Consider the following 25,251-nt stretch of genomic DNA (forward strand, 5'->3'; position numbering starts at 1 on the left):
AAGCAGCAGAGCCACAGCACAGTGCAATTAAAAATAGTCCCCTTCCTCCTTTCTATAAATGCCACCTGCACACTGTAGACATCAGAGTCTCTTTTTTATGAGCAATAATCCTTTAACTATGATAATAACTTTCTAAGTCTCTCTGAATGGTGAGGCAGTCATCATTCTGAAAAAGTAAGGTTTTTGGTAAGGATCAGATGCATAGAAACATGCTCCTCCTACTTGCCAAAATAGCTCCATGCCTCCGGCCCAAACCTTAATATGAGGACAATGTTGTGGCTTTATGCAGCACTTCACAGTTCATCAAATGCTCTGGCACTCATGATCTGGAGTGATGCTTATACATCATGTGATCAAGGCAGAGAAAGCATTTTTATCCCCATCTTATAGATGAGGAAACTGTCTCCCAGAGAGTTCATGAAAATGGTCCCAACCAGTTATTTATGGAGGGACAGAATTTTAATGCAGCCTTTTGACCCCAAAGCCAGTGCTTTTTCTATATTGTTTCACAAAAATGATGCTCAGCAGAGCTACAGCCTTAAAAGCCATAATGGTAGTCTTTAGATTCCATGCAGTTAGGAATCTTTGCAAGGCCTGTCTCTTAAAAAAAAACAGCAACTACACTTTGCTGTATTCATGCAGGTCTGACAAACAACCGTAAGGCAGCCATCCTTCCCAGCAAGATACCAAGATCGACAAAGCCATATATTTTTCTAATGGAAAAATGTCTCCACAGATAAGGAAATAAAGTCACTGAACTTGCCAGGATTCATTAACTAAAGTTGATGTCGCTACTGACGCTATAGTTAATGCCCCACAGAATTAACCTAACAATACCCTGTAAGTACTTGTTCACAAATCACACCCTATAAATTTAGAGTCCCCTAGAAAGATGTCTCTTTTCTTTGTTAGTAAAAAAACTGCCATCCCTAGCAAGGCTGGCAAATGCAAATTAAGAGTTCCGGCTTTGCTATCGAAGATAGTGGGATAAAAACCTTCCCGTGACAAGGCACTAATGCTCATCTTGAGCCAGACTGGAACCCTGGAAGGTCTCTGGAACTTTCTAGGGGTGTCAGAGGGTCTCAGGCTGAGCTCTCTTGAAGGGGTTCTCCTCCCAGTGGGTCACCACAAAAGAGTGAACTTAGTAAATCTGTGATCCAATTTGCCACCTTTCTGTATGTCAACATCACGAAATCAGTTTTAAGTTTACATCTGTGAAAGTAAGACCAAGAAAAGGTAATACTGACCTCATCTATAGCTTTCTTATAGCTCTGAGATAAGAGGAACCCAATCCAGAAGAATCCACATGAGAGAGAAGAGCCAGAAGAAAGGCAGCAGGTTAGACACAAAATGGGAACTGTTAGTACACAATTGATAAATGCAGATGGGCAAGAGACCAGCAATCCTGGATGGTGCAAATTCCCTTCACTATTACTCTCGCTAGACTTCCTTACTTTAAAAATGTAAATAAAACAGAGTAACACAAAAAGTCTTCACATTTACTTCAGAGGAAAGATTCTCAGAAAATTTAAATAAAGTTAAGTAGATAGTAACTCATCTCCAATTAATTTCCAACTGTCAAATTTCAGCCTCCATACTCTTCTTCCGTTATGGCTGTTTGGGGTCTGTTGTGTTACAACAGTGAAGCTAGATTTCAAGTTATCAGGCCCCCTGACAAACCCTGCTTAGTTTAGAAGCTGGTGAAACTTCTCCCATGTCAAACCATGCTTATCAAGTTTTGGTCCAGAAAATACAGTCTTTAAGGCATGAAAAACCACAGAAAAACTGTAATAATAATTCATATGGAAAATAATATGGGGAAAGGACAAGATAGTCAAAAGATAACCCATGGAAAGTGCCCAAATTTCAACTGTTAGTTTCAACATCTTTTTTGCCAAAGCTGATGAGTAGAAATCATGGAGTGATACGAGCTATTTCTCTTCCCGTTTTATTCTCTCAAATAGTATGAATGATCAGCAAAATACCTAAATGCAGGTAAACAATCCAAGACTGGTTCAGCTCTTTCCTAATCAGGCGTGACTTCCTTCTGGATGCTTCTAGCAGCTGTTCTTCTGATTAATCTCAACAATTTTAGTTTAAAAGTCATGAGTACGTACATCCTCAACTACTTTATCTTACGGGTCCTCTGGTAAATTAAAACAGATCCAAACTTAGAGAAAAGCACTCACAGCGGGTCGACTAGGTCGGGTAATGTCCCTGGATTCTTCTGGCTTCACCTTGGAAGGCTCGTGGGGGGGCACAGGTGATCCTTCCGACTTACTGTTGGCTAGAGGGACAGACAGAGGGCCAAGAAAGTGACCATCAGCAAGGGCTGGCTCCGGATCTGCAGTCTACGGTGAGTCATCCTGCAGGGTCATTCCACGTCATTCACACAGGCAAATCCTCAGGCACATCCAGGAAAAAACGGCAAATGTTCAGGCAAACACATTTTGTTTGGAACTTGAAAGCCACTATTAATAAGACAAACAAGTGAGCCACCAGGACCACCACCATTTACTGAGCGCTGACTGTGTGTCAGGCCTAGTGCTCAATGCCTTTCTATGTTAACTGCCTCACTGAATCCTCCTCCACCCCAGGGACGAGGCACTGTTTTCCCATTTTACAGCATAATACAGACTTTGCGAGATGACACCACTGGCCTACAGTCATGCTGGAATTATGGGCAGAGCTAGGATTCTATGGGGTTTCTCAATCTCCTATTATGAATTATTATGTATTGTGCTACACCAGCTTCTAAGTTAACATTGTTTGGTTTCTTCTTTTACCACTTACTCATCAAGATAGGTTATTTTGATGGAATATTGTGCAAAAGAATAGAAATCTGTTTTATTTGGTGCAATGGTTTTTAAATGGAGGTGGGGAGTTGTCTGGGTCCTTTAGGGAAGAACGACTGAGGTGAGGGCAGGAAGGAGAATGTTGGTATCAAGGGGGAGAGAACCCTAGGACAGAGGTACAGAGCAAGAGGGGGCCCTCCCTGAAGGCCACGGGGTGAAAGCATCCTTCCCTTTTATAAACTTACATGCAGAGAAGGAGCAGTCTAGGGCAGGAGAGTGTCTTTTATTTTAAAATGGTCTTTCCTGGGCAGGAACATACTAGGATAAAAGAGAGTTTTTAACCCAGAAGAACCAGGGGCCAAAGGAAAGAGGAATTAAGCCTGAACCAGATCAGAGAATTAAAATGATATATGTAAGTTTAGTTTTCTTTTAACATATGCTCTAAGGATTTTAAGTTGCTTACGAATAGAAAAAGGACAAGGGAATGCCACTTTTTCTAAATTAAGTAAATTTGTATTTGGACCAAGGCAACACAAGTACCCAGAGCTGTGGGTTGTGCCACTTACATGTGAGGGATGCACGGAGGGACAGCCATCAGCCAGGCTGTCTCCCAGTGCAGAGACCTGAGCATCTCATTCCGGTATCAACCTTTTCAAAATGCATGTGTATATTTCGGTTACGTAGAACCTTGGAAAGATTTTAGGAGGTAAAGTATGTGTCTAATGAAGAGACTCAGAAAGAATAAAGGACTGGTAGTTCTTATCAGAGAAATTTGTAAGTGTGTTAATATTTATCAAATTGCACTTAAAGAAGTCCTGGCCTTTATTATTTAGAGGCAAAATTATCTCCTGAAGAAGGCTGTTCAAAAAGAGTACACTTTGATCAGTTAGAAATAATGTGTTGCCATGTATAATTAGCTGGACATATTGATGTTTTTCACAAGCTTCCTCGTTAATGAAAACTAAACAATGATGAAAGACTTGAATTAACTGGTCAGAGAGGCTAATTTTTACCTCTCTAATAGGAATAACCAGAAGATTAAGTATATATTTTTTTAAGTCGAAGACTTCATTTATTCTGCCAAGTTTATATATATTCTACTTTAGTCTCCATTGAATTTCAGCATGAGAAATACCTTGTATTATGACCATAGTTTCTCAACAAGGGACTATTGGCACAAGAAGAAGAGGATATTTGTGGGTACACGAAACTCTCAATAGGCAACAAATGGAAATTCAGGTGACTGGTAAGGATAGTACTTTCAAGTAAGACCAATATTCTGTGATCTCCCTGGAAAATACTGGTGTCTGTGATTAGAAAGAATTCAGCCCACACTGTGGCATCACACATATACCATGACAACGGCCCACTCCTCTCAGGAGACTGAGGGCTGAGAGCCATCACCACACAGTGTGTCCTGAGCATCATCACACAGCGGCGGCCACGCCAGCAGCGGAAGGCAGGGGGTGACCTGCTGCCCTGCTGCCGCTCTCCTCCCTGGGCACTGCTGCTGGTGACAGGTAGGGGATGTGTTACCTCGAACTCGGGTCCGCTCACTGGACCCTGCTTGCGATCCAGGCTGAGAGCCTCCCTGGGAGCTGGGCTGGGAGCTAGGGGTGCTGGAGCTGGAGGAACTGCCACTGCTGGTCCTCTGCAAGGGGCTCTCCAAGATGGGCTCTGTCCTCCGGAGGTCAGGGTTGCTGCAAGGACAGCAGAGCACAGTGACTACACTCTCGTGGCCTTGCCGTTGGTGGATGAAAGCACAGTCCAGTCCCATCCCCAGTGCAAAGGGGTCAGGAGAGTGCTTGTACCGAATGGATCAATGGAAATGACAGTCATGCTGTCCTCTGTGGAGCTCCTGGCCCTGGATCTGGATGGGATGAACTCTTGACCCAGGTCCTGGGACATCACACTAAAAAAAGTATTACCTCTGGAAAGGTGACTTTTAGAAGGAGGCTTTCTTTTAAACCTTATTTCCTGTGTTCATGTCCTTGAAAAATATTACCAGATAAAAATAAGGAAGTAACACATGCAATCTCGGAACCAAGAGATACTCAACCATACTGTTTGGAACATTCTAGTCTTTTCTCTTTTGTATATATGGAAGCATACTGTATTTCAGTTTTGCTGCTTGTTTTTTTTTCCTTAACTCTGCATTGTGAGCAGCTTCTTACACTGCTAAAAACAAGAACGGCTGCATAATAGTCCATCATATCAATGAATTAGTTTAACCATTCCTCTATTGCTGATGTTAAGATGCTTCCATTACACTGTGGTGACATATACATTGAAGTAACTATCTACATGCATACAAATACCCATTCATATCTCTCTTTCCTGGAATTGGAATTCTTGGGTGAAAGGGCATGAACTGGGATGTGAGTGTTCATATTTTTGCATGTGAACATATAAAGGTATCAAGCAGTTTCACTGTAAGTATAGGAGATGGTCCATCTCACTGAATTCTTACTATACTTTATTATGAACATTTGCTAATTTGTAAGTACCTTGCCTTCATGCAGCTTTAAAACATTACTATTGATGTAGAATGATTTTTATTCATGTTTATTTGCCATCTGTAATTCCTCTTCTGTGAATTGTTTAATCAAGTTCTTTGCTTATATAGTCAGCAGTGTATTTGCATTTTTACATTTCTGGCAGGCAGTCTTTATATTATAATTTTGGCTACTATCAAGTGAGGTGTGTTTTAAAATAATAACGTGCTAATTCAAGAACAAGTAAGTTTGTTGGCAGGCTGGTAGCCCCTACTTTTTATGAAATCTTCCTGTATTATTCACCTACGTATCTTTACATCTCCCAGCACAGTGGTATTTATTCACTCACTTGGTTGGTCTATACCTGGTGCTGGGTCAGGTATTTGAGATACGGTAATGAACGCAACAGTAAATTGTCTGTGCTCTCTGCCAGCTTAGCTAGACACACACAGCCGATTTCATTCATGCTTTTCTGCAGCGAGCACAGGGCAATATGGGAGCACAGAATGGGGCCAGCTAGGACACTTTTGGTAATTATGGAGGCTGTACCAGAAGAAGAGACATCTAAGCAGTGGTGGGAAGCAATTGCTGAGGTTTTTATAAACATAAGCAGCATTCCCAAAGTTTCTACAAAGTTCTTCCCTTTTTATGTATAATTCATAGAACTTTTCCTTTTCCTTCAGCCTTGCATAATGCAGGGCCTAGTGGATAATTTAGCGAGACCTGAAACTCAAAGCTCAAACCTACTGCCACCCATCTGCTGAGAGGAGCAGTGCTTCCCATGTGTCCAGTGTCTTCAGTTCTCCAAAAAGAATTTCACGTCTTTGCCGAGAAATGCCATAGTGCTATGATTGTAATGCAGTGAGACATGACACTGAAATGTAGGTTTGTGCTTTTGTTTTCTCTGCCCATTTTGTGAGTATCAAGTGCGTATCAGGCACTCTGCACAGTACTGGGTGTCATAAGTTTCATTTGTAAATATGAAAATAATATGGTCCCTTCCCTTGAGACACCTGTAGCTTGCTGTCCCAAAAACCTGGCCACAAAATGGCATTATTAGCAGCAATGAAATCAAATAAATAATTTCCTTTTGAAAGCATAAGAATCTTGCTTTGTATCTAATGTAATGTATCTGCCAAAAACATTTGATCGAGTTACACAACTTTGTAAATACTGGGTTATTGGGAGACATGGGCTGGTGTGTCTGGAAAACATCATATATAAGAATAAATATGTCCTTATAATTTATTAACTTTGATCATACAAATGTAAAATTTATGACAGTATTTGTCTTTAAAATTTTTATGGTAAAGGGTTTGCTAAGTCAACCTAACAGCAAAATCAACTGCAGAAGTGAATGCTGAATAAACTTAAAGAAAACATAAAATTCTTGGTATTTTTCTGGAACTCCTTTGTGTAGTAACTATTTTTGTGAAAACTGCTAGCCCCTAATTGATTGAAATAGATTTGGGTCCATACTGGCAATAACTCCGATTTGGAAAATCCCTGAAGCAATAAATGAATACATACTTTGTTAATAAACTACATTTTGAATTTTTCATTAAGAAGCAACCCCATCTCCTTTAATTCCCAAATAATAAATTCTTCCCCACTGTGCTCTTGTATTAAAGAGTAGTGGTCAAGAATTATTATTGTATAATTAATCAATTCCAAAACTATTTTCCTGAACATTGTATTGCTAACTGACTGTGCTGCCGATGAAGGGTCGTGGGCACGTTAAGGTTTTGGTGATTGCTCTCATTCGTGACATGGTAATGCGGTGTTCTTTGTATTAAAAGAAGATCTACTGAGAAAGGTGGCTGTGAGCTCTGAGTGTTTGTGGTGTGGCAGCTGGGGCCAGCTATTTGCTCGAATGTGCTACTCCTTTGATCATTTAAGCAAAACCTTTCTCTTAAACACCTACTCTGTGAAACTCAATAGCTCAGAATGAGGGATGGAGGAGGGCACAGGTCACAGGGTGGACAGTCAAGTCACAACATAACCCTAGAGATGAGATGCGCGCAGTGGAGACAACAGGGAGCAAGGCAAACCTCTGTACGCTGTGTGTGAAGGAGTCTATACTGTTGGACGTTGGGGAACAATGAATGCAGCCCGGAGTAGTCGAGGTGGTGTCAGGAAGGAGACAGGACTTGAATGGGCCTTGGGGGAGGGTGGTGAGCAGGAAGGCTGGGGAAACGGCCTGAGCACAGGCACAGGAGCTGCGGTTATCCTGGGGCCGGCTGGTGTGGAGAGGACACACCCCCTGACAGAGAACCACGCCTGGGTGAGGAAGTACTAGGAGAGGGGGGCCCCAAGAAGAAATGGGCGGCTTGTGCAGCAATGGCCTGTAAAGCTTGACAGAGAACACGGACTTCCAGGAAATGCTTATGAATGACTGGGCAGGAGAGAGGCAGGCTGACCATGCTAGATGGTAAGGCCTGGGTCTGTGCTATCCTGGCATAAAAGAGGGTCATGGGCATTAACAGAACCAGCTGGGATGAGCACACATCTCCAGTCGAGCTCAAAGCCTCTTTCTGTGTGAAGCTAATTGGATTCCGTGGGCATTAAATCCCTGACCTGGGCCTCATTAGCACAAGGCCTCCCCAACGGGGCTAGCCAGGGTGAGTGCTGAGCTTAATAGGTTGCTATTTTTGCTGCTGGAGACTCAAAGAAGTACTTAGTTCCTATGCAACCACACACAGAAATAGGAAAACTTTAAAATGCCTTTTATACCTTATTTATTAATTTTTTTGTAAAATATGAGTGTTTTGAGAAAATGTCACATTGTTCAAATTTTTCTCTTCCTTATTATGTAGTAATATGATCTGGCCTTGAGGCGAAGGGGTCTGAGATAAATGCTCTTAGAAGGGATCAACTTCAGAAGAATTCCATGAAATAAAAGATACCCTTGTTCACATATTACCTGAGCCTACTCAGCTCCAAACATGTAAAAACTTGAAAACATTCACATAGATTTCTTTAAGTACTAACTTACAGTTCAGACATTTGCCATACTGCAGACAATGCTGTTTGGTCTATAAAATACACAGTAAAGTGAAATGTAGCAATTATTCCATATATCATACAAAAAGTCAAAACAGAAAATTAGGATTATATAGTGACTTCTTGGCCCAAATGCTTGGGCCAAGTCTGTAATAACTGGCCAACTGCCAACATTCACTTCACTTGGTTCTTTGATGACACAGCCAATGAGAACAAATGAGCCATAACAAGACAGGTTTGGGATGGGACAGAGAATTATTTTTTGAAATTAAGCATTTAGTCATTGGGTTTTTCACTAGGTGTTTCTGGCTTAATTTAAATCTTTTCATATTCTGAATGCACTTGTTTGATCAAATTTTAGTTTGCTTTAAAAGAACACATGAATCAAAGTTAAATATTAAAGTGTCTGGAATTTTTTACAACAGTGTTTTGAAAAATGAACAAACCAAATCTTGATTTAAACTCAACTGATCACCTTGACTGTAGAAAGCATTTATTTGGGAGTCCATGTAGTAGGTGAGAACTGCCCACCAATCTTGCAGCCTGAGCAATGCCAGGCTGCACATACACGAGAAGGAAGGGCTGAGAACAGCGTCATAAGGTGGCTGTGTCATCACCCAGGCTTTAGCCATCTGGGAAGGGGACTGTCAAAAGCACATGGTAGTCATTCTAGCTTGAGTAGGGACATTTTTGGGATATAGATAGTTCCTCCAGGACAGCAACCTTTAAAAGGTAGTGAACAGTGAATTCACAAGGTGAAGGTCAATAACCATAAGATTAACAGGAGTTGTCAACATACTCACCAAACTACATGGTGAGAAAGGTGGAGACAAATTGGTGCCATGCCAGTCAAAGAACCAAGAGCCCCCTTTCCTCTGGGTAACTGAGGCAGCGAGGCCAGCTGCATTCACCACTAAGCAGGTTAGCATGGCAAGGTGCTTAATTAAGGGTGTGGCCTTGGGTGCAAGGCTACCAGGTTTCAAAAGTCGGCTCTCTCACTTCACTAATTTTTTATCTTGGGTAATTCACATGTTTGTCTCAGATTCCCCTATAAAACCGAGGCGATTATAGCTACTACCTCACAGAGTTGTCACGTGTTTTGAATCAGTTAACACAAGTCTTTACTAAATAAAATAATAAATAACAAATTGCTCCAAAACAAACAGAAGGCAGGGATGCACAGGGGCCACCCAATAGCACTTTCTTGGCCAACTAATGCCAGCACGGCTATACCCATTGATACGTATCTATTTAATACATGCTCTTTACAGGGCTCTTTTTGATTTGGTGCGCTACATGCAGACAGTGGAAGAGTGACGTAACAGAGCTTCTTGTGGCGGGAGGAAGGTTACTGAAAATGGTAAAGCTTTGCTGTTTGCCGTGTGTTACAGGTATATGCTTGCATGCTCTCATTTCAACTCACTGCAAGGATCTTCCAGTCAGGGTACCAGGCGGTTTACTGATTTAACTATATTGTTACCCAAATTCTCAATAATTATCACACATTCTCCAGTTACTATATAACATGCACCTACTAATTGGGAGTTCATTAGTACTTGAATTCAGGAAGCAAAACTGAGCTTCTTAACCCTTAGGCTCTGCTTTCCTTTTTTCCATTCGCTTATCACAGCAATGGTTTATTTCTCACTCATATTGTAAATAGACACAGGCAGAACTGCTCTCTTTGGTGGTTCCTCTCCAAGTGGTGACTCAGGGACCTCGGTTCCTTACATGTTGAGACACTACTGTCTTAAACATGGGGTCCCTAAGTTTGCCACAGAAGGAGAAGAGAAAGCTGCTGCCTTCTTTAAATAAGTTAACTCTAACATTTACTCCAAAGCAAAGTAAGAAAGTAAGGCAAGAAATAAGAACTTGGGCCCTAGTAATAGCTGCAGCCCCAAAGAGTAGCAGGTTAAGTAAATCCTCTGAGCCCTGGACCCCCAACTCAGGCAGCTTTGGTTGAATCACTGGGTCTCAAGGTCCCAGATATGTGCACGTAGCACATCCTCAACACACACTTGCTGAATTTAGCAATGGAAGATAATAACAAAACATCCTGAATCCATCTTTTATTACATGTGTGATTTTACTTGGGAAACATTCTAACTTTTCTCATTTTCCACTCTCCCTTGAAAAGCATTTCAAAGAAAAGGTTTGAAGGACAAAAAGGAATATTGACCAAGTTGAAGAAACAGCTTAGAAGTGTTATAAAGGACAAATTATTTACAAGCAACCCTTTTTTATGGCTTGATGGATGGGCAGTTGTCTGACAAGTGGTACAAAAAGAAGTGAGGACTTCATGAGGCCCAACAGAAAGCAGGAGAGTCTCTGTGTTAAAGTAATGTCCCCAGTGAATCACACGTCCCAGGGTCCATGCCCCTGTGTATGTCCTTCATACAGGGACTCGGGTTTGCCTTGTGACTGGTGGTAGCCAATGGAACATCAGAAAGATGGTGTAAGCCAAAGATGCAAAGCACTTGTGCACTGGGGCTTCCCTCTCGGGAGGCAGTCCTGAGGTGGCCCAGCAGTAAAGAAGCCCAGGATGAAGGGCCACATGAAGGTCCAGCAGGCCATCCACTCTATGCAACTGCATCCGTGAGCCCAAGGGCGCCCAAGCAGAACAGCTTCTTAGCCAACCCATATAATCAGGAGAAATAATAAGTTGTTATTTCAAGCCACTGTTTTGGGAGCTTTATTATGCTCAACTAAAGGTCAACTAAAGTTATCTCTGTGACAGTAAATAAACCAAATCATGAGACTTTAAAAAATGCAATCCAGTCTAGAGTTGTTAAGTTTGATTTGAATCTTAAATAAATCAGTTGGCCACTTGGAGGTAGGGATAGCCAGAAGCAGGGGCGTTCGGCAGGATTGTTCCACATGGCAGGGGTGGGGGTTCTTCATCCTCTGTATCCCTCAATCCCTGACTTTCACTGCAGGTAAACAATTATTACCTCTTAGCTTACTCTCTCTCTACCTTCTCTGTAAGCAGAAAAATGTTAGTTGTCTTGCAAAGTCTGCACACTTTAGACAAAGTACAAATTTAAGTGGTTCTGAAGGAAAAGTCCATGTTTTGCAAGCCACTGATCATCAGATGCCAGCTATCTTAAGGCTCTAATGTCATTAAATACTTCAGAGGGAACAGAAAGCTGCCTTTTATATGACTATATAATGATAGCTCTCTTTTTCTTTCTGGTTGATAGAAGGAAAAAGACTTACAGTTGAAGTGATGCTTGATCTATAGCAACTACAAGTCTAAGCAACTGATCCAGTGAACAGAGCTGAGAGGGTAGGGCTCAGAGGATCAAGAAGCCCTGGTAACTGGGGGCTTATCGCTACTTGAAGAGGGGGACCAATAAAGTTGAGGCTGGCAAATGGCTAAATGGCCAGCATGCCTTTGGCTCCCTGGTCACAGTGCGCATCAGTCTTCCTCAGTGCTGCTTAGCCTCACTAAACCTGACAAGTTGCTGGGAAAAAAAGGGCTCATTCAGAGCTTCCTGCAGTTGGCAGTTCCCCTTAGAATGGGCTAGCTTCTTGCCCTAAAGGGATTAATGTTCTTAGTACAGCTCCACCTTATTTACGGACTGACCCTTTCCTAAGCATTTTCATGTGAAGAGGGAAAGCTTTAAGATCAAAAGCACTCTATGTATTAAAGATATGCACAAATACTCATAACCTTCACTTCCAGTCTTTGTCTTTTACTAGAAAGCGAGAGTCCTTCTCTTATTATGAATACAGTAAATAAGTATAAAATAGCCTGCCCAAGCTTATCCTTTTTATAGTCTCAGCAAAGGCCACTGGCTATTTCAGTTGATCCTAAAAAGGGATCATCATGGAAAATCTGAGGAAAGCTTGATGAACTATGGCAGCAAACAGCATCTGTTACCACATAAAATCTCCTCAGAATCTGTAAAGACACTGTTTGCTTTCCAGCTTCTCTTGAGACCTCTCTGCCAACCAGTAGGCAGATGTAACTTCCTTACTACAGGAGGAGACAGTGTTGATAGAAGATTCTAGGCGAGCACAGAACAACAGCAGAAGTGTAAGTGTGTTTCAGTGGCTCTCCCGTAATGCCAAAGAGGTGACTTCCTCACACTCCTTCTGTAATCTTGCCACGCTAGGGAAGCTCTGCAGCTGGTCACTATTGCATTTCTTTGGCAGTTACTATGTAATGTCTTACTGGTCCCAGGGAACATTTCTCACATACCTTGACACTAAAAAGCCCTCAAACCAGGCCATTTTGTTATGCTGACTTCATGAAATAGTCTCTGAAGTAATGGTTTATGATCCTACAACTAGACTTATATTTTCAATTTTACTCCCCAATTTTTCAAACTGTCAAGTAATGTACACCTGATGGGTTTGTTTCTGGGTTGCCTCATTCATTCATTCACTCACTCATTCAAGAGTCCCCACTGTACACTTATTTCTGTGGCAGGCTACTAAAGAAATGAAAGACATGTGCTCTAGCCCACCAAAGCTTACAGTCCCGATGGCCAGTCAATGTGAAAAAAAAGAAGAGAGCCATTTTTTATGAAAGCAGTGATGACAGTGGTGGGTGGTGGCTTTTTACCTTCACCTTAACTATCTCCCTTACCTTGCTCTGATGGGCTGCGATCCTAGTCTGGGTCCCAGGGCACTACCATTTCCAGGGGAATTCTTTCTGGCTAACGCCGGGGATATAGAAGTTGTTCTTTGAGGCACCTGAAAGAAAACCAGACCTCAGGAATCCTTTCCATCAAATAGCATTCACAGGCTCCTGCCCACACAGCAGCCGACTCCTCTTCTACAACGTGCCAAGAGTGCAGAAAGTATTGGAAATGAGAAAGAATTCTCTCTCATTTCTCAAAGAAATATTTCACTCCCTAAACATTATTAAGCAAAGGCACATTCAGCGACCCTTAGGGAATATGGTCCTTAATTTTAAAAACAAATTTAAGAGCCGACCCAGCTAATTACTTTGACTCACTGGGCAAAAATAATTGTATCTTTTGTGCAAAAATGGTGGATACCAGAAATTTCTTTGGGGTACCACTGACTCAGCTGATCACTGCAAATTGTACTGGATGAGAGCCATCCAGATAAACTGAGTTCCATTTTTAGTGCACATCACAACTGATAAGCAGATAATGATTATGAAATCTGGTAGGAAACTAGGGTGTCAGACTAGAACTTGGGACAAAAGCCACATGTCGGTGAGCTCAGAGAAACTACTGAAATTAACCCTGAATGTTTCTACTTCCTTGTAATCATTAGTTAAAAACAAATGCCAAAATATTGCTTTGGAAGGTCAATTTGCAAAACTAATACAAAGCAGGATTAAAACTGAAAATACTGGAAGGCTCTTTAAAAAGGCTATGTGAGTACCAACCAGACTGTGAGCTACAGTAGGAAATGTATCCTTAGCTTATCAGGCAAGCACCTAAGGTAGAGTTCAAATATGCCTCATTTTATGAAGCTTTATTAATGAAATCAATATTGTAAGTACAGTAAAGGAGTCCAACATGAGGGGACAGTAGAGGGACAACTTACTTTATGAATGAAAGAAATGAAAATGTAGATGTCCCGTGACATCAAATTGCACTTGAAAATCATCAAGTGTTTTGATTTTTATGCATGTTTGGGGGCTCTTTTAAAGTGGGTTTGTATTTTGTGCTAGATATTTTTAAAATGTGCTTGTTTCAATATTATTGTTTAATGTTAAATAACATTTGACATTACTATTATTATTATACATTTTAACTGAAAGACCCAGAAAAATGAGTTAGTGAAGCAGAATGACCAAAACTGCTCCCACCTGCGCAAGTTAAATATTATTACTACTATTTTTCCTTCTTTTGCTTTGTAAACTTAAGTTGCAGAGAAGAATCTAATGAATTATAACAACCTAAAATCTTTGTATCGATTCAAATTGCCCTCCTAGAACTCTAAATGTATGCTTGCATCCTTTTACAGAGGGCATTAAAAATGTCCATGTTTAGTTTCCCCTCTGCCCATCCTATTGTGCATTAGTGAGCTTTGCTCCCTAAATATCCTCTTCTGATGGCATCTCTGCTTCCATAAAAGGAGAGCAAAACCATCATTGGCTATTTCCATTTTTAAAATAACAGAAATTCTATATCCCTTTGAGAAGAAGAGGAAAAACATTTGAAAATCACTGGGTAAAAAGAATTTTTTCCTGGAATCAACAATGGCTTTGATTTCTGGAAGTTGTGGGACATTACATTTGTCATAGTTCCTATGCTGAGTTCAGAAGAAAGGAGCATCCTAACCAGGAAGAATCTGATGCAAAAATTTCTCCAGTATTTTGAAATACTTCTAGGTTGTCGATGGTGAGATGCACAGCCACAGTTCAGGACCTTTCTTGGTATATACAAAGACAAAAGAAACCAAATGCAGGACTGTTCTGGCTAGTGGGATAGCTGGTCATTTTACCCACAGTTTTAGCCTCACTAATTAATTAAGGTTGGAATGAAATTACAACCTGGACTAGAAGAATCTTTAAATGGAGCCAACTAAAATATTCTAAGAGCAATACTATCTTCTGAATACCTTGTGCTATTTAAAATCTGGCTTTACTTTGTGTTATTAAAAATAGGGATAAAAAAATGTTCTACTTTTTCAATTTGTCAAGATGTAGATTCAGTCATTATTCTTCTTTCTTAATATTAATAGTAAAAGAACAGGTTGGAATCCCTGGGGTTGAGAGTAATTCTAGGTAAAACATGGGCTCCAAGTCATTTACTCTCCCTGAGCTTCCATCTCAATGGGAAGGACAGAGGTCAGAAATGGTAAATGCCAATCCAAGTGTTAGCATGGGAAGGAGGAGGGACAAAAACAAACACGAGAAGGGATGGTGCCCTGGTGTGTCATGTTCTTCAATACTGTGAGAGGTCTGGAGCGGGGCAGCAATAATTATCATGAACGACGACAACAATGACAGTGATGATGGGGAAAGTACCCCAGGAATATCACCTTTGGTGGAATGTCTTCTTCCTGTCGTAACCAAGAGCTTCGGTCAAACTTCTCAATTCGAGTGGGGAGAGGAGGGTTTTCAGAGGTGGGATCTGAGTTCTGGCGTGGCATCTCCACGCGGTGAGAGGTCACGTTCAGAGCCTCCTGAAACCCAGACAGGCCCTTCGTGGGCTGCTCGTGCACTGACTGGGAGGCGGTCAAAGCAGGTCCCTGGGATTTTACAGCTACCAGATGTGGGATCTAAGCATCAAACAAACATTGCAGCAGCATTATTAGAAGAAAAAGCAGATCAGCTAGCGCCTCCCTCAGTTAAGGCAAAAATAAGATTTTAAGGAATAAGAAATGAGGTGCACAGAGCCTATCACAGCTATCTACAGTATGCCCTTAAAGGCTCTTCCAAATTGCTCAGTTAGAGCTACATGTAGGGCTCAACCAGGGTTCCTGGCAAAAAAGTTTAATGATTTACTTGGGACTTCTACAAAGTAAGTGAATTAAGTGAACATCTATTGATCAGTAATTGGAAGTATTTACTTCTCTTCTTCTAATATTACAAATTTCCTCCTATGAAATCCCTAACTTTGACTTTAGAGAGTGCTATTGCTCTGTAAAAGAAGAGTTGCTCTGGGTATCTCACTTCTTATGAACTCACTAAATCCACCATGAGATGGACACAGTTATTTTCCTCATTTTACACATGAGAATGTAAGGTATAGAGGAGTTAAGTAACAACCTAGATTTCACTACTAATATGTTACAGAGCCTGGGTTTGAACCCATACATACCCCACAGCCCATCTGACCAACTGCTGTGCTGTCCTGTTTTCTGGTGAACTGGCTCTTACCACTTCTGACACCAGGACGTGTCCTTTAGAGTTGTTAAGTCTCACAATTAGGCATGTGTTGACATTGTTCATGCAGGGAAGCCATGTAGTTAGTTGTCTAGTAGAAATGTGGTTCTTTGAGACAAGTCATTAAAATCATAGAAAACCAAATATCCTTTACCATCAGCATTGCTCACACTTTGATGTGAGTTCTTATGTAAGCCTGTCTCCTCCTCCATTGTGAAGGTAAGCTCCCTGGGGAAGGGAGCCACACCTGACATTGTATCTCTGACATCTCTGACTATTCCTGGCATGTGGAAGATGGTTGGTAAGTCTTGGTGGGGAAAACATCTAGAGTACATTCTAAATTAAACTGTTAATTCAACAACCTTTAATCTAGTGTCTGCTTTGGGCAAGGAACTGATCAGACCCTCTTTGGTCTGAAATCTCAGTGCTTGGACTGCCGGGGGGCATTTCCACAGCCCACCTCCACCAGCCTGACCCCACTCCTCTTGCCCTTGAGGTCTTATCCCTAGAGCAGCGCTGCCTCAGTCTCTTTAGACCCATTTGGTCTGATATCTGGAATGTTATTAATAGTAGTTCAGAGAAAATCCTCAAAGTCTAGCTCAGCTGAATGTCATGCTTCAACCAGAATAGAACTGTAACCAAATTTATATTAATGTTAAATATCATTAACTAACCATATTTAAAAAATATATAGCACAAAACATAAACCTACTTTTAAAGAGCCCCAAAGTAAAAACAAAAATTGCAGCAACACCTTAAGAATTCTTAACCCAATTAGCTGTTACAGGATAGCTACATTATCATTCCTAGGCAGCTCAGTAAAGTTTCATAAGTGTTCCCTTTCACTCTCCCCTTTCACAGGGCAAAACTACCCCTAAAAGGTCAATGTTAGGGTTTTCAAAAGACGACGTTTGTGCATTAAAAGAGAAGTTCCTATAAAATGTATCTTATGGAAGGTTAGTCATGGAAGAATTATATACAAATAAAAACCATCAAGGGGAAGATATGCTAAGCTGGCTGGTAGTGAAAGATCTTGGACCTCATACACTAAAGGCAAACTTGAAACCAAGAATCCTTGATTTTATCACCACTCTTTTAAACTCCAGTTCAAACAGCAGTACACATTTCAAAGGTGACCTCAAAATATTCTGTGGAGGTGTTAATACAGGTGGATGCCTGGAGGGAATTTAAGGCATTTGGAGGAAAGCAGCTGTATTACCTTTGTTTTTCTTAAAATTCCACTTTCACTTATTTCATTTTTGGTATATGTAATTTTAAAATGCTGTTTAAAACTTTCAGACACTTCCTCCTTTCCCAAAAGTGGAATAACCTTTTCTGTTTCTTTAAATCACTTAGAACAGTGGCTGTCAAACTCTATGGTGCATCTAATCCCTGGTGGCTTGTGAACCCTGGGGATCTGCATGCCTATGAAGTTCCGTGTCAGGATGCTGCTCTTGGTCCAGTGACCATGCTTTGGGAACCACTGGCTCTGAAGACACAATTTTATCAACTCTCTTTAACTTCTCTAGTGTCAGCATCATGTCCAAATCCCAAGGAACAAAAGACAGTATTATATACTATTATATACTATATTTTATATATCAAAGGTCGCTGAGAGTCTCAGTTTGGTGGTTGTGACTGAAAGGACTCTTGTTCCCACCTCACAGACCCTCCCATGGGTCTCCAGAGAGGCCAGCTCACTGAGAGTGACTTTGTAGTCGGCTCCAAGTTAAGGAGAGTATCTTTTTCTTACCTCTTCCTCTACCCTTCAAGTTCAGTGAGGCCTCCTACAGGACTGTAGATTCTGTATTCAGGGCCATCATCTGACTGGTCCTATGCCTGAGTCTACATGACAAACCCCCAGGCTTTTAGGGGGTTTAACCAAACACCCTACTGACATGCCCAGTGGAACGAAGAAGTTGTGGGGAGAGACGTACCTGGGTATCAACTGGTCTGAGCATCGGGGGTGTCCGAGCAGGCTGAACCCCACTGATACTGAAGGACTCCGACCTTGGAGGCAGATTGGGGTCAGATATCCTGTTGGCAACCTTGTGAGGCATGGCAGGCGAACTCTGCCGGTTGAGCCTAGACCGTTCTTCTACCTAGAAGCCAAACAAAACAAAACAAAACAGAAGTGCTTCAGTCGAGGATGGCTAGAAGCTCTAACTTCCCATTAAGGATTTCCTGTAGTCACCTGCACAGCCATTCTTGTGTCCCTCTAATCAGTTCATTTTAAAGGAGCCAACACTTTCCATACCTGTTCTGCATGAAGATTTCTCAAAAAAGCTCCTTTCTCTCAGAGTGAACACTAGCACGAAAAACACACGGACATTTAGCCCACCACCCCTCCACTGCCATGGCATTTCAGTTAGCTGGGAACCAGGGACCTGCTTGTGACTGAGCATTTTGCTGATTGGTCACAAAGCCAGGGGCCAGTGAGGGAGAAGAGGGATCTCTGGAGGCACTATGACTGTTTGGGGAAAACAAAACTGTTTTGAGTTGACTCACGGGACCTGGAAGGAAAGCCCATGGGAAGGCCGATGAAAGGACGCAGCTGGGCACACGGATCCTCCCTCCGTTTCTCCACAGGCCCCCCTGAGAGGCAGGTGGGCATTCCAGGCAGCTCACTTAATGAGCACGGCTGTCTTCAATAGACTTCCTGTATCGTTTTCTTTTTCTCTCTTTGGGGCCCTTTCCACTTGCCTCTCCCTGCCTCCCTAAAGTACACTGCCCCTCCTCATGCTTTCCATTTCCAGCGTGGACGCTGCCACCTCACGCTCCCCTTCCTCTTCCCTGTTCCCACTGCCATGGTGCTCATCCTTGCTTCTCCTCCTCTTCTCCCCCTCCAACCTTCTCTCCTTTCTGGCCATTTCATTTCCTTGTCATTCCCTCTTTCAGCCCAAAGCAGGTAACTGATCAGAAGTGTTTCACAGTCACAACTTGCAGTACCCAGGAATGCCCTTCTTGTAGGTGAAACTACCCTATGTTTTACTCATGTTTGCATCAGACACACTGTCACAGAGGATATTTTTAAAAGACTATTTAGCTATGCAAGATGTATGTATCAAGACATGATTTAAGATCTTTGACAACTTCAAAAGATCAAGGACTTTTCTTCCAGATCCATCCTTGTTTGTTCCAGATCCGTCCTGTCCTTTGTTTCTTTAGGGTCAGTTTGACAGCTGTGCTTTGCAAACTGCCCGGCTGGACCCCACCCTGGTGACTCTTCAGTGGGAACCGTAACTCTTCTGCTGACTCACTGTCTGAGAGTTCTAAGAGCCTGTCACTGATCCCAAATGCGGGTCATCAAAACGTATTTGGCATTGTTCATTTTACTACCTGGTTCTCATTAAGTAAACAATATACTACAGAATAGTTATTCTTTCCCATCCTTCCTATCCTATTTTGAATCTTTCTCCTGGCAGAATCAGCCTTATATATAGAATAAATCTGTTGTTTAAACTCTAATATTGATTACAAACATTTGAGTCTCCTAAAATATGATACAGAATACAAACTAGGGATAGTTTGAACACTTCCCCCACCCCCAGCCCTCACCATGGCTGTGCAGGGTACCTACACTGGCATCCAGTTGACTTTGGTTTTAAAATTCCATGTCCCAGAGGCTAGCAAATGAGATTAGTTGCAAAAAGTCAGGAATATGAGAGAACATGTATACTTTGTGTATGTGTGCGTGTGAAGTATTACATCAGCAATAATTATTTGATTATTGCACTGAGCAAAAGGAAAGAACAAAAGTAGCTTTGAGATAAGACCTAAAAGAAGAGCAAATTCTGCAAAGACAGTTATAGAGAAACTGAGACCAAGTGTGCAATGTAAGGGTTTTCCAAATCCTAGACTCTGAGAAGAGGGTGACTATTACCAGACCCTGGAACTAGTCAAATATTAGCCATTTTCATATTTCTAGGGAAGATCATTAGTAGATAATTCATATGTACAAGCACCCTTCACTATCTTAACTCCCACCATCCAAGCCATTGATGATGGAGCTCAGGAACCCGAGAGATTTCAGACACATTTTCAAATACCTGGCTATCTAAACTACAGCCACTGTTCCCTGACATCCTGGAACCAAATATATTCAGAGTAGGTGTTTTTTTTTTTTTTTTTTTTTTTAGATAATTATTTTTTATTGAAGGGTAGTTGACACACAATATTACATTACCTTAGTTTCAGGTGTACAACACAGTGATTCAACATTTATATACATGATAATTCTAGGTACCAGCTATCACCATACCAAGTTGTTACAATATTTTGACTATATTCCTTATGCTATACATTACATCCCGGTTACTTTTTTATTTTACAATTGGAAGTGTGTACTTTTTTTTGGTTGTTGTTGTTAGGGCATCTCTCATATTTATTGATCAAATGGTTGTTAACAACAATAAAATTCTGTATAGGGGAGTCAATGCTCAATGCACAATCATTAATCCACCCCAAGCCTAATTTTCGTCAGTCTCCAATCTTCTGAGGCATAACGAACAAGTTCTTACATGGAGAACAAATTCTTACATAGTGAATAAGTTACATGGTGAACAGTACAAGGGCAGTCATCACAGAAACTTTTAGTTTTGCTCATGCATTATGAACTATAAACAGTTCAAATATGAATACACATTTGATTTTTATACTTGATTTATATGTGGATACCACATTTCTCTCTTTATTATTTTTAATAAAATGCTGAAGTGGTAGGTAGATACAACATAAAGGTAGAAAACATAGTTTAGTGTTGTAAGAGAGCAAATGTAGATGATCAGGTGTGTGCCTGTAGACTATGTGTTAATCCAAGCTAGACAAGGGCAATAAAACATCCACATATGCAGAAGATTTCTCTCAGAACAGGGAGGGTGAGGTTCTAAGCCTCACCTCTGTTGATCCCCAATTTCTCACCTGATGACCCCCCTGCGACTGTGCCTGTCTTAGGTTGTTCCTCCCTTGAGGAATCTTACCCGTCTCTGGCTGACCAATCATCTTCCGGGGCCATACAGGGAAATGTTAAGTTGGTAAGTGAGAGAGAAGCCTTATTGTTTGAAATGGTTAGCTTTTTATTTCTTTGCATATTTATGCCCTGTGGCTTCTATGCCCAGCATTTGTCTTGAGGTATCTTTACCACTTGGAGGAGTTATGATACTCGGTAAATTTGATATGAGGCACGAATTCTATTTAAGAATTCGTTGTAATTAGGAAGGAAGAAGAAAAGCTATAGAAGTAGCAGGCGGGAGAAAACATGGGAAGATTGATTATTTCTTTGACATAACTTCTTGTAGAGTAACTTCAGCATGTATAGATTTTAAGCTACTACTTAAATTGCGCACACACATTAACATAATAGGAGTATAGTTACATAACCAAAGCATACCTGTAATTACCAGCCATCTCCAGTGAAACCAAGAAAACCAGTTAGGCACCCTAGGCATTTGTGAAAACTTATCAATGATATGATGGTTATTATCTAACTCAATTTGAATAGTTTGAGAAAAATCAGACAAATTAAAACAACCCATTCCTGGGCACTGTTCACATCCCATATGTTCTTTTAACAGTAAATAGTCTGTAGTTGTAAGATTTTGGAGCGCTACAATTTGCACTTCTCCTAATTCTTGGTTGAGTTCCAACAGTATAGATCCAGTCAAATTTGTTGTTTTACTGTATGCACAGGCCAGCTTAGATATCTCCTTCATTCCCATGGCAAGTCCAGGAGCTGGTGGGATGAGTGCATCTACAGCTGTAGCAGTGCGTGGATCTTTGTTGGGGTTTTTTGATGATCATCTTCTGGCATGAGTCTTCCCGAGAGTGCTGATGTTGGAAGTTCTCTTTCATATCGTATCTTAGTTCATTTTCGGGGTAGCCAAATTAGGCTTTGATCCTCTGTATAAACACAAACAGACCCTTTGCCTACACTTTTATATGTCCTTTATATCATTGTGTAGAACTCATTAGAGGTCACCACATAGGAACTGCATTTTTTTTTTAAATCATTAATCTACACTTACATGACGAATACTTTGTTTACTAGGCTCTCCCCTATACCAGGTCCCCCCTATATACTCCTTTACAGTCACTGTCCATCAGCGTAGCAACCTGTTGTAGAATCACTACTTGTCTTCTCTGTGTTGTACAGCCCTCCCCTTTCTCCCACCCCGCTATGGATGCTAATCTTAATACCCCCCTACTTCTCCCCCCCTTATCCCTCCCTACCCACCCATCCTCCCCAGTCCCTTTCCCTTTGGTACCTGTTAGTCCATTCTTGAGTTCTGTGATTCTGCTGCTGTTTTGTTCCTTCAGTTTTTCCTTTGTTCTTATATTCCACAGATGAGTGAAATCATTTGGTATTTCTCTTTCTCTGCTTGGCTTGTTTCACTGAGCAAAATACCCTCCAGCTCCATCCATGTTGCTGCAAATGGTTGGATTTGCCCTTTTCTTATGGCTGAGTAGTATTCCATTGTGTATATGTACCACATCTTCTTTATCCATTCATCTATCGATGGACATTTAGGTTGCTTCCAATTCTTGGCTATTGTAAATAGTGCTGCGATAAACATAGGGGTGCACTGATCTTTCTCATACTTGATTGCTGCATTCTTAGGGTAAATTCCTAGGAGTGCAATTCCTGGGTCAAATGGTAAGTCTGTTTTGAGCATTTTGATGTACCTCCATACTGCTTTCCACAATGGTTGAACAAGTTTACATTCCCACCAGCACTGTAGGAGGGTTCCCCTTTCTCCACAGCCTCGCCAACATTTGTTGTTGTTTGTCTTTTGGATGGCAGCCATCCTTACTGGTGTGAGGTGATACCTCATTGTAGTTTTAATTTGCATTTCTCTGATAATTAGCGATGTGGAGCATCTTTTCATGTGTCTGTTGGCCATCTGTATTTCTTTTTTGGAGAACCATCTGTTCAGTTCCTTTGCCCATTTTTTAATTGGGTTATTTGTTTTTTGTTTGTTGAGGCGTGTGAGCTCTTTATATATTCTGGACGTCAAGCCTTTATCGGATGTGTCATTTTCAAAGATATTCTCCCATACTGTAGGGTTCCTTTTTGTTCTATTGATGGTGTCTTTTGCTGTACAGAAGCTTTTCAGCTTAATATAGTCCCACTTGTTCATTTTTGCTGTTGTTTTCCTTGCCCGGGGAGATATGTTCAAGAAGAGGTCACTCATGTTTATGTCTAAGAGGTTTGTGCCTATGTTTTCTTCCAAGAGTTTAATGGTTTCATGACTTACATTCAGGTCTTTGATCCATTTTGAGTTTACTTTTGTATATGGGGTTAGACAATGGTCCAGTTTCATTCTCCTACATGTAGCTGTCCAGTTTTGCCAGCACCATCTGTTGAAGAGACTGTCATTTCGCCATTGTATGTCCATGGCTCCTTTATCAAATATTAATTGACCATATATGTCTGAGTTAATGTCTGGATTGTCTAGTCTGTTCCATTGGTCTGTGGCTCTGTTCTTGTGCCAGTACCAAATTGTCTTGATTACTATGGCTTTATAATAGAGCTTGAAGTTGGGGAGTGAGATCCCCCCTACTTTATTCTTCTTTCTCAGGATTGCTTTGGCTATTCGGGGTCTTTGGTGGTTCCATATGAATTTTTGAATTATTTGTTCCAGTTCATTGAAGAATGTTGCTGATAGTTTCATAGGGATTGCATCAAATCTGTATATTGCTTTGGGCAGGATGGCCATTTTGACGATATTAATTCTTCCTAGCCATGAGCATGGGATGCGTTTCCATCTGTTAGTGTCCCCTTTAATTTCTTTTAAGAGTGACTTGTAGTTTTCAGAATATAAGTCTTTCACTTCTTTGGTTAGGTTTATTCCTAGGTATTTTATTTTTTTTGATGCAACTGTGAATGGAGTTGTTTTCCTGATTTCTCTTTCTGTTGGTTCATTGTTGGTATATAGGAAAGCCACAGATTTCTGTGTGTTGATTTTGTATCCTGCAACTTTGCTGTATTCCGATTTCAGTTCTAGTAGTTCTGGGGTGGAGTCTTTAGGGTTTTTTATGTACAGTATCATGTCATCTGCAAATAGTGACAGTTTGACTTCTTCTTTGCCAATCTGGATTCCTTGTATTTTTTTGTTTTGTCTGATTGCCGTGGCTAGGACCTCTAGTACAATGTTAAATAACAGTGGGGAGAGTGGGCATCCCTGTCTAGTTCCTGATCTCAGCGGAAATGGTTTCAGCTTCTCGCTATTCAATATAATGTTGGCTGTGGGTTTTTCATAGATGGCCTTTATTATGTTGAGGTACTTGCCCTCTATTCCCATTTTGCTGAGAGTTTTTATCATGAATGTATGTTGAACTTTGTCAAATGCTTTTTCAGCATCTATGGAGATGATCATGTGGTTTTTGTCTTTCTTTTTGTTGATGTGGTGGATGATATTGATGGACTTTCGAATGTTGTGCCATCCTTGCATCCCTGGGATGAATCCCACTTGGTCATGGTGTACGATGGTTTTGATGTATTTTTGAATTCGGTTTGCTAAAATTTTGTTGAGTATTTTTGCGTCTACGTTCATCAGGGATATTGGTCTGTAGTTTTCTTTTTTGGTGGTGTCTTTGCCTGGTTTTGGTATTAGGGTGATGTTAGCTTCATAGAATGAGTTTGGGAGTATCCCCTCCTCTTCTATTTCTTGGAAAACTTTAAGGAGAATGGGTATTATGTCTTCCCTGTATGTCTGATAAAATTCCGAGGTAAATCCATCTGGCATGGGGTTTTGTTCTTTGGTAGTTTTTTGATTACCGCTTCAATTTCGTTGCTGGTAATTGGTCTGTTTAGATTTTCTGTTTCTTTTTGGGTCAGTCTTGGAAGGTTGTATTTTTCTAGGAAGTTGTCCATTTCTCCTAGGTTTCCCAGCTTGTTAGCATATAGGTTTTCATAGTAGTCTCTAATAATTCTTTGCATTTCTGCGGGATCTGTTGTGATTTTTCCTTTCTCATTTCTGATACTGTTGATTTGTGTTGACTCTCTTTTCCTCTTAATAAGTCTGGCTAGAGGCTTATCTATTTTGTTTATTTTCTCGAAGAACCAGCTCTTGGTTTCATTGATTTTTGCTATTGTTTTATTCTTCTCAATTTTATTTATTTCTTCTCTGATCTTTATTAT

General features: G+C 40.9%; 1 protein-coding gene across 4 annotated transcripts in view; it reads right to left on the reverse strand.

Annotated features, from left to right (window-relative positions):
• TNIK (TRAF2 and NCK interacting kinase) overlaps positions 1–25,251 on the reverse strand; it is a 370,493-nt gene that overhangs the window by 42,093 nt on the left and 303,149 nt on the right. For 2 of the 4 annotated variants that reach the window (XM_036930924.2, XM_036930922.2), the window contains 6 exons: positions 18,050–18,214; positions 15,266–15,505; positions 12,888–12,994; positions 4,332–4,495; positions 2,190–2,287; positions 1,248–1,271 (listed from right to left, as the gene is read on the reverse strand). In XM_036930924.2, coding sequence (XP_036786819.1) covers positions 1,248–1,271; positions 2,190–2,287; positions 4,332–4,495; positions 12,888–12,994; positions 15,266–15,505; positions 18,050–18,214 — 798 coding nt within the window. The remainder of the gene's footprint in view (positions 1–1,247; positions 1,272–2,189; positions 2,288–4,331; positions 4,496–12,887; positions 12,995–15,265; positions 15,506–18,049; positions 18,215–25,251) is intronic. The other 2 variants (XM_036930923.2, XM_036930925.2) reach the window with 1 other exon arrangement.

Source organism: Manis pentadactyla, chromosome 1 (genome assembly GCF_030020395.1).
Source record: "Manis pentadactyla isolate mManPen7 chromosome 1, mManPen7.hap1, whole genome shotgun sequence".
NCBI classification, from domain to species: Eukaryota; Metazoa; Chordata; class Mammalia; order Pholidota; family Manidae; genus Manis; species Manis pentadactyla.